Source organism: Tricharina praecox, assembly GCF_024521635.1.
Source record: "Tricharina praecox strain CBS 144465 chromosome Unknown BZA05scaffold_4, whole genome shotgun sequence".
NCBI lineage: Eukaryota > Fungi > Ascomycota > Pezizomycetes > Pezizales > Pyronemataceae > Tricharina > Tricharina praecox.
In genome coordinates this window covers 853-10812 of record NW_026250406.1, presented here as the reverse complement: position 1 = coordinate 10812, position 9960 = coordinate 853, and the positions used below count along the sequence as shown (strand labels likewise).

General features: G+C 54.2%; 2 protein-coding genes across 2 annotated transcripts; both read left to right on the top strand.

The window, feature by feature from the left end:
* The first annotated feature begins 4505 nt into the window (after positions 1–4505).
* BZA05DRAFT_194410 (uncharacterized protein) lies at positions 4506–6126 on the top strand. The gene is made up of 2 exons (XM_051479440.1): positions 4506–4666; positions 4719–6126. Exons 1-2 carry the CDS (start codon positions 4592–4594, stop codon positions 5934–5936), a joined length of 1293 nt encoding a protein of 430 aa, XP_051342354.1. The 5' UTR covers positions 4506–4591; the 3' UTR covers positions 5937–6126.
* A 2034-nt stretch (positions 6127–8160) lies between these two features.
* Positions 8161–9664, top strand: BZA05DRAFT_415943 (uncharacterized protein; the record flags this gene model as incomplete). Its single annotated transcript, XM_051485343.1, has 4 exons — positions 8161–8216; positions 8359–8366; positions 8424–9350; positions 9537–9664. The coding sequence occupies 4 exons, from the start codon at positions 8161–8163 to the stop codon at positions 9662–9664; spliced, it is 1119 nt and encodes a 372-aa protein (XP_051342353.1).
* Positions 9665–9960: the final 296 nt, after the last annotated feature.

Here is a 9960-nt window from a genome sequence, read left to right as displayed (position 1 = left end):
TTCCACTCCGAGCGCTCACCGGCGTGAAAATATCGGATGATATATGATGAACAGACAGATCCAGCATTCGTTCCGAACCATCGAAGTCGTGAATGGCCGTGCTGCATATCGCCATAGAGAGATAGAACATTAATTATTTGTCGCATGCGGCCGCATATCGCTATACCAGAAGCCACTGGAGGGTTGCAAAATTGGCAACGAGTTCTCGGGCGAGTTCACCCCCCGGGCGGCATGGATGTTCATGCCAAATTCGGCTACTACTACTACTACTACTCTACTGCTACTGCTACTGCTACTGCTACTGCTACTGCTACTGCTACTGCTACTGCTACTGCTACTGCTACTGCCACTGCTACTGCTACTGCTACTGCTACTGCTACTGCTACTGCTACTGCTACTACTTCTACTACTACCACTACTACTAATATATATTAGGCTGATTAGTTATCTACTGCGGTATCGTCGTTGTGATTGGCCGGCGCCGTGCTCGCTTCGACTACTATTACCAACCGGGGGTACAAATATTGGGACATCAACGCTCCTACTAGTAGTTAGTAGTCCGGACTACATTACAGGTGCAAAAGTACCGGCGGCAACAGAGATACAGACATTGTAACAGCGACTGGAACAGCGACTGAGCAGTGAGAGGAACATGGCGATCGATAATCTCGAACTCTGGCTGGTTCAAATGTATCTACCGTACTGGATGGCGATACTGGTAGTTATGGAATAGACGACACGAGTCAATAGATCTCTGACCGGCTACGCCACGTATCGTGCCTGTTTCTTTCCCGGTTGGCATGCGTTCCGGACTCGAATCCTCGAATCCTCAGTCACGTCGATAAGATCATAGTAGGCTCCCCGGTAGTATGCATGGCTGATAACGCGACCATGCGCGGCGATGGAGGAATCCGCGAGACTCCCGAAGCCGGAGCCACAGCCACGATTCTCGGGTAAGATCTGAAGCAATCCCCTCCAGATACTAGCTGCAATATTGCCTCCATTGCCCGGCTTCCTCCCTGTGTGTGCCCCCCTTCGTGCGGATTTTCATAGATGTGGCAGCTATGTATCACACCATAATACGATGCGAATCCACTCGTAAGGGCGGTTCCTACTAGTAAAGTGCGCACACAACCAGCGGAGTACTAATATCCACAGCGAACGGCAGGGATAAAACCCCACTGCGCAGGCATGTCGCAACCGTTGCAGCCAGCCTATCATGCCAGTCAGTCAGTCAAGCCGCCCAGTGAAGCCTCAAGGCACAAGGCACACTGCCGGCCAGTTCAACTGCGCGTTGCAGTGCGAATTGGAGACAGCGCTCGGTTGGTAGGTGCGGAGCGAGTCACGAGTGCGTGGCGGAAAACACGCAAAGTTGCCGTGACCACACCGTTAGTCATCTTCTGCCGTTTGCTGCCAACTGCCAGACTGTAGTACCGGCACTAGCTCTGGTACTAGCAGCACTGGCAGCATTGGAGGTTGTGGAGGTTGCGGATGTAGTGGACTGTGGAATCGCCGTGGCCGGCGAGGGATCTGCCTATCGAGCCTCGACCAAGGCCGACGCAAGTAGGAATTGCATACAGGCCCCATTGGCGACGTAGCGACCGTCTGTTTCATGCCAAAAGGTGACGGGCGCATGCGCCACAGGTCCACGATGGCAGGGTCGACAAGGTCTACTCTGGATCGAAGTTGGAACAGAGCTTTCCGCTACCATCTGCCATGCCCATCTCGCCCATCGGCCCGGCGGCGTCGGCGGCAGCGACTGCGCCTGACCAGCGCCCCCTCAGGAAGGGAAGCGAGTTTCCGCGCTAACTACCCCACGCAGAATCCATCATACGTATCCCAGCGCAGCCTGCGTTTCGGAACGGTCACCGGTGGCACCTGCCAAAGTCGCCAGAAGTCGCCCACATCCGAACTATCCGCAGCCCTGCATATTTATCTACATAAGCCTTCCGTAAGCCACCGTCGCGTAACGGCTACTAGTGGGATCGGGCTTGAGATCTGCACCAAAGCTGTTACGTAACTTGTCGATGCACCGCGCGACGCGGTTCGCAACGACCGGGGGCCTATGTACGTAGAGGCAAGTGCGATATCGGTCAAGAATTTGCACTGGATAACTACTAGTACCGGTATGTGAGATGTTTCCGGTGTGCTTGTACATACGGCGGATCTAACCAGCCTTCCGAGTGGAGTAGACTCCAGAGTATGTACTCTACCTGGTAGACGTTCCAAAGCCCTAGAGTTCGCTTCCACCAGTTCTGCGTCGGTTATGTAGCTCCAGTAAGCCGCCTTAAGTGCCCATAAGCCCCCACGGTACCGGTAATCAGACCGAGGGATCGAAGCATGTACATATGAAGAGTATGCACCTATATACATAGACCTCCGGTGAGCACCCCAGCGCAGTCAGGATGTGAATTATTTCCTGATGCGCGTTTTAAACGTTTCCGTCCTCTGGCAGTGCGCACTGCGCGCGAGATTAGATTTGTTGGAGAAGGGAATTTCAAATGAGAGCTGCTTAAAGGGTGACGCAATAGATGGACAGGTAGTCTTTCGGCCTGGTGACTGTTTGCACGCAGCCACACCTCAGGGTTCACAGCCGACCCTATTTCGTGGTTCGGCGTTGAATTGGTGAGCATCGGCGGCGTCCGAGCGAGACCGATATGGACACTTCTCCGCCTCTCCGCTTCTCCGCTGCCGTGCATAAGTCAAAGTTGCATAACGAGGGGCGCGGATGGCGAGGTGGCCCAGCTTCGGCGATGGGCCCTGGAGAGAGAGACCGTATTGAGACTTATATTTGGTAGGTGAGATCTTATTTGGACGAGAGGAAACATGGTGGACCCGAATCCGACCCGATCCAGTCGGCAAACGTTTTTTTGTTATCACTATTCCAGTTCTTCCCCTCCGGCTTTCTCTATTCGTCTTCTGACCATCGTCATCGGACTCATCACAATCAATTGGTTACGTTTCTGAGTCCCTCAATGAGTGCACTCGGCTGGCGCTCAATCGAAGCAACTCGCCCGCGGTCGTGCCGCCGCGGACAATAGTTATTACCACCTATATACCCTCATTCATACAATGTGGTACGACTACTGCCGATATAGGTAGGTAAACTAGGTACTCCGAACAGGTGCCGCTCAACTCGAGCACCGCGTGACGAGGCAGTTTTGTAGCGTATATCCATCGCCCGCCTCCTTCTTCTCTGAGCCGGCCTCGAACTCCTCGCTTCCGCATCCAGTAGTGCTGCGAACAGCGCTAGATGAAAGCCACACCTAGTCCTTAGTCAACAGTTCCGCAGACCTGTCAACGCCGCCAAAGAAGCGTTGGTATGGCAGTGACTGTGGCTATTCGCGTTGTCGTCGGAAGGGGGAGCACTACTCGATAGTAATATAGTACAGTGCGCAGCGGGACCATCAGGTGCCAACGTGCGAATATAGACCCGCGAAGATGCGCGCAGTCAAATGCAGTGTCGTTCGAGATTCCTCGGAGATAACTAGCCTAGCACCAATTTTCCCCGCCAGCCAACCAATTCACAATATCGCAGAGTAGTTACTGGGTAGAAGAAACACTTGACCTTCGGAATTGGAAAAGGAGACCGCAGTGATTCGTTGAAGGACCTCCGCCAGCGAATTCCTACCCGTGGTGGGCATGAACTCTTCACACCCTCTCGCGCTCAGGATCTCCACGACTTCCTGCTCAAACTGCAGATCTGGATGGAGAAAAAAAACCACATACTACCTAGATCTAGCCCCTGGGCGAGCCGAGGCATTCCTCTAGCTACATTTTTGTTCTCAGAACCTCCACGCCCAGTTGAACACGAGTTACAAACGGGTATGCCATCCTGTATGTGGACGAGTGGAACAGCGCCAACCCTTGAACTAGGTTGATACTAGTAGCTTTTTAGTTGCTCACACCCTCACTGCGCGTGTGGGGGCCGTGATTTACGCATCTAGCGTGTTCAGGCAGATACAAGATACGAGTGCTCGTTCGTGCGTGAATACAGGGGATCGGCCTGTCGCCTCGAAGGGTGTACGCGCATAATGCACTCGCATGGAGTAGCATTCTCTATGAGAGTGAGGCCCTTATGGGTGCTGCTAATGGACAACTACTGTCATACCGTCTACTTTCTCCGCACGCTGGACCGCACCCGAGATGTGTGGACGGTCAGTCAAAACCGCAAACACGAAAAGGACGAGGCTCAGTCCCTGCAGCGTCTCCCTCGACTCGATACATGGGTAGGCCCTTGCGCGCTGCGCGCAGAATTAAGCATAGGTAGGAACCGTTGCCGATGAAGCGGAGATAGGGGCTGCGCATCAAAAACTGGTAGGTGCTTACTAGTTTCAAGGCAGCGGTCGGATCAGCGCGGTTACAAGTCTGGCAATCAATATCGTATCGCCTATACACGGCGGAGTGGCATTATATAAGGTCTCCCCGATAGCCGTCTCGATCTGGCACTGCAACTCCACTGTTCCGCATCCAGTCCCTCGTTCGCTCTCCGGACCACTCATTACTGTCTCGCCGACACTAATCCGTCCTTTCGGAGTACATTCGCTTCCTCCACCACCCCACGAACCTAACAGACGTCCCGTCTGCTACGATGACGTGTACCATCGCAGAATGCGGTGATCCATCCAACATCATCGAGACAAACGCCGACATCGCCGGTATCGGTGTAAGCCCCGTCTATCAATCCTACACCAGCTGTCCGTCGCTAATCTTTGCAGGTCGTGTGCTCCTTCCTCGTGACCGCCGGGCTCACCGCGATTCTCTCGATATGGCTAATGTTGACCCACGAGTCCCACGCGAGTGGCGGTCGAAAGCACGTGAGCGAGATGGGCACTCAGCACAAGGTGCTCATCCCGATGGTGATGAGCGTCGGCGACATCCAGGTTGTCACGTCAATCGCGCTGCTCACCGCGGGACTGCTGCATCAGTGCGAGCTGAACGTGTACCACTACTACCTGATCGCGATGATGGCCATGGTGTCACTTGGCACACACTGCCTCACGTGGACGGCGCTGCACGGCCGGCTACGGCAGAACCGCTTCAGCTTCGTCTTCAGAACTGTCGGCCAGGTCACGGCCGTGATCCTGTTCGTGTGGTTCCTGTGTCTATTCGCGGAGGTCAACACCACGAGCATGGCTAGACACACGGCGTGCTACTTCCTTGAAGACATCTCCAATGCAACCACAGCCGCAGCCTCCTCCACCGCCATCGCCGCGGCCTCCGCGACCACCAGTGCCGTCCGAAACACCACGCTAGACGCGCTCGCCGCCTCACTCGGCCGCCGCGCCGCCGCCGCCGCGATCCTCGACTCGTCCACTGTCGCCAGCGCCAGCGCCACCATCGGCTCCGCCGTCGCAGCGGCGACAGCGGCTGCTAGTAGCACGGCTAGCGCACTGGCTATGACCGCCACCTCCGGCGCCACCTCCACCGACAGCGGTCCGGAAAACAAGGGAGCCTACGGCTTCATCGCGCTCATAGTGATAGCGATCGTCACCTCCGCCATCAGCCGGTGGAGGGATTGGCACATCTTGCCGAAGCACTCCGCAACGCCGTGGTATTTGTGGCTGCCCTTCTTTGTTTTCCAGATATTCGCGCCGCTTGCCGTCGCGATCTACGGCACGGGCAAACTGCTCCAAGTCCGTGGCAAATACGCCCCGCTCCCCGACGCGGAAACCACCGGCATCCTCCTCAACGCCACAGTCAGCCTCTTCAACGCCACCGCCGCTGACGGCATCACCGTGCTCGTCAACACCACCAGCAACGCCTACACCGTCGCCGCACAGGATTCCCGCGAGTGGCTCTCCGACAATTCGCATGCCGAGTGGGGCTTTGGCCAGATGGTCCCGCTGATCCTCCTGGTCACGACTATCTACTCCGCGTGCGAGGGCTACGACCGCATCCGCGAGAACAATCGCCAGAATCGGAAGGAGGAGTGAGCCGCTACTTGCGCTTCGCTTCCCATCCATGTTCCGGCTCACCCCGCGTCCATCGTTTCTATTATCCAGTTCGACTGTATGTTTTTATGTGTACCCGATTCGTGTGTATGTATGCAGGGTAGGCCCTAATTTTACTCGCCCCCTGAGCATTTGTGTCCGTTCGTCCCTTTGACTGTACCTTCACGCAATGTTTCCGAGTATTTTTTTAGCCCCCGCGTGTAGTGCGTAGCGATGTGGATTCACCGTAGGGTGCGATCAATGGCGTGGCCGCCGTGATGGTTGGCAAGGGAATGTGAGGATAGGGCCGATATGGGGGAAAGCGGGATGAGGGGACGTCGACTCTCGAGTTAACTGAGATGCGGCTGGTGGCTGGTGGGTGATGGCTGGTGGTTGGTGGCTGGTGGCTGTAGACTGGATGCTAGAGTGGCTGGAGTCACTGCGCGTAATTACTAGTACCGTATTTGCAGAATCTGCCCCTAATTCTAATTCTCTCTCACAACCATTTTTGATTCCTTATATTTCGCTTGATACTGCTTTATTCTCCTTCTAAGCTCCCCGACGAGTCTTGTATCAAGCTGTTTGAAAGAATAGGTATTGCTGGAGAACGACTCAACGAGAGACTTTTCCCCAGCGCCGGAGCCTGTTTTGGCGTGTGCATAGTAGTCACCTACCTGAAATAGCACTACCGGCAAGATGTGCCTCACAGCAACGGAGGCGACAGCGGTTTTGTGTTGGCCATAGCATCGACTGATCAGCGAGTACTGGCGGAGTAGGGAGAGAGGAGCGGAATTTGTCTCTTCTTAGTGCCATTTCCATGGCGCGCTCTATCTTCATTGTTGGGACAGGCCGGGGCGGAGGGCAGAGAAAACCACACGGGGCGGCTCGATGAAAGTCAGGTCGGACAGTGGTGGTGTGCGTATGGCCAAGAACGTCGGCCCTTCGCTAGGTCGCATGCCATGGATGATTGAAAAAAGAAAATAAACTCGACCGTGAATGGCATGTGCGTTGGCTTTCGATGGACATGAGGATGTAGTTATGAAACAGACCTGGGAATCGTCTGTCCGTGGTCGGTTAGGATATAACTATATAGACCCGACGTAGGCTTTGGTAGCTCGGAATATATCCCGACCGACCAGACCTTGCCAGGCTCGGTCGGCCTAGGTCGGCCGACGTCGCCTTAACTGTCAATTCTATCAGACGCAAAAGTTTCCCAAGTTTCCGGCGGTTGTTAGAGCTCTTCCGACGTCGAATTTCGTTTGTTAGCCAGACGTATCCCGACCTATGTCTGGTCGGTCTGGATATATCCCGACAACACCCGACCAGAACATACCCAAATTTGGTCGGGACTGGTCCATGTAGAATACTGGGGTCTTATTCTTCTTCTTCTTCTTGTTGTTGTTCTTCTTGCTCGTAATGTACAAAATAGACAGTCAACCCCCCCATTTCCTCTCTTTCTACTGTGACCCTATGGGTGCTCTATTATTCATCACGTCCGTCGGCCTGGAGAGGCAACGGCAAAGTGTCCTCGTAAAACCACCAAGACCGTGAAAAAGATAAAACATCCCACGGCTAACCAAATAGCCTCTTGAATAGCCTCTCGATGACTACATATACAGGTAGGTCCTAGCGAGACGCAGTCGACATACATGGCTTCTCTGTTCGGATACAGGCAATACCACTCTATTCGCTCGGAAATCACTCGCCCCACCGCCCACCACACTTACAGCCACATTTTGACTTCATTCATTTCTGAGTCTGATGGGTTGTATCTTCGGGAGAGGGAGAGCTGCTACGGCCCCTAAGTCTGGATCTCTGGTGCTCCACAAAATATCGGCCGATACGACCAACCAATGGCAAGAACTGAATTGCGAGCCTCACTATCCTTGCTCATGGGGGGGCATGCATGTGCATTGGCAAGAACGGCTCCGAGAGGATGAAAAAGCATATCTGAGCGAAATCTGACACATCAGCAGAACTAGGTCACGTTACCTCCTGTGCCGAGTGGAAGCGGGGCAGACCAGGGGTGCTTGAACCGACTGGACAGATGGATATATCTACCACGTAGTGCCAGAACAATCGATATCAACAACCATCCATCCAGAAAACACAACGTCAACGCTAGATCCTCCAGCCCACGGCAGGATACTTCTCTCTATACCCCAAGTCTTCATTCAGACCAACCAACATCCCTAGCGACCTGCTCGTCACCACCGTCAGCCACAACATGACAGACAGACCCCAAGCGAACTACGAGCGCTCCCAACACAACAGTTTCAAAGGGTCGACTTTGAACGGTGGACAACGCTTTTCAGGGTTCTCCCGAGTAAGTTCCTCTCCGATATACGTACCGGGGATGTTCTGTTGAAGCATGGTCCTGCTGGATGGCATTTACCACGATTCGCTAACTGGTGTTCGTTGGCAGGTCCGAAAGTAAGCGCCTCCATTGAATCGCAAATACGATAACGTCGATCTGACTTCACGCTCCAGCCCCCGAAGCGCTATGCTTGCGCTCTCTCTACACTCCGGATTACGAGTCCTATAAGAGCCGGAATCCCTCACGAGTCGAAGGAACCCTTGGCTGGTTCCTCGGCCATGAGAAGTATCGGCAGTGGCTGCAGGAACAAAGGTCGAGTCTTTCGTGGGTGTCGGCGGATCCAGGATGTGGGAAGTCGGTATTGGCCTTGTTCTTGGTCGATGAGCTCGAAGATCGTCAATCGGAACCATCCGCTACTGTTTGCTACTTCTTCTTCAAAGGTGACAACGAAGAGCAGAGAAGAGCAGAGTTCGCTCTCTCCGCTCTACTGCACCAGCTTTTCACAGCGAAGCCGTCCCTTATCCGACATGCCACCAAAGACTTCGAAAGCAAGGGCGATAACTTTACGGAGGATATCGGCACGTTGTGGCGTATCTTCACAAGCGCAACAGCAGACCCGGACTGCGGCGATGTGATCATTATCTTCGACGGCTTGGACGAATGCGAAGTATCGACTCGAGAAAAGCTCATCGACTCTTTGGCACTGAGTTATGCCGTGTCGGCAAACCGCACGATCCCCACCACAAGAGACACGTCTCTCAAGTTCCTCCTCACCAGCCGCTCCTGTGGCTCGATCGAAAGAAGGTTCAGAGGGCTTCCAATCATCAGACTGAGAGCAGAGGCGGAAACGCTTGCGATCGGTGCAGACATCGAACTTGTCGTTAACTCCGTAGCCGAAGAACTTAGGCACATGTGCGGGCTCACTGAGCTTGAACGAGCACGTCTTCGTGACCACCTCGTCCAGGACGCCGATGGGACATGTCTTTGGCTTTCGCTAGCCATCGAGAAACCCAGCGACTACGGGGAAAGCCCCCTGAAGGATGTTCTTCGAATCCTTAACACACCAAGTAACATGGATGCCGTTACAGATGGTCGAAGCCGTAAGCTGTGGAGCACATGGTGTAACCGCGGGACCGGCACACTGGAATCCGCTTCGTACCTGTGTATTCCATCAGCTCGTCCTTCAGTGCCATGCAGCAAGAATATTGGCCAACAAAGCTCTGGATTTCTTTGTTAGCGAGTTTTTCTTTTTCTTTTTATTCGTTGTTGCGTTATTGGTGCCGAAGGTGTTCCGGTCGGGCGCTACGGAAGTGTGGCGGTGTATGGCTATCGCGGTGGCGGTGGCTACGACATAAGACGGGGGCATTCGACTGGGAGCGTGATCGGTGCGGACCGTATCTATGAACCGACGTAAGCTCAGAAACACGGTCCACTAGTGCGTAATGGCTTGGCGCCTAGACATCTCAAACATCTGTTCGGCAACACTTACACCCATATCTCGTCTTGTCGTCTTGTTCGCCTTGGCCGCGGACCTTTGAGAGGCTTGTCGCCAAGACGCAAGAGCAGGGGTATGTGTTGTGTCCGGCCGGCGTAGACTCGTTAGTTTTGCTCGCACATTTCGTCTTTGTTTTGATCGCTGTTGTCGGTTTGGGCGGTGTTGCTTCGGTGGAAGGTGTTAGCCTCGTCGTCTCTGGTGTAGAAGGGGTCGCC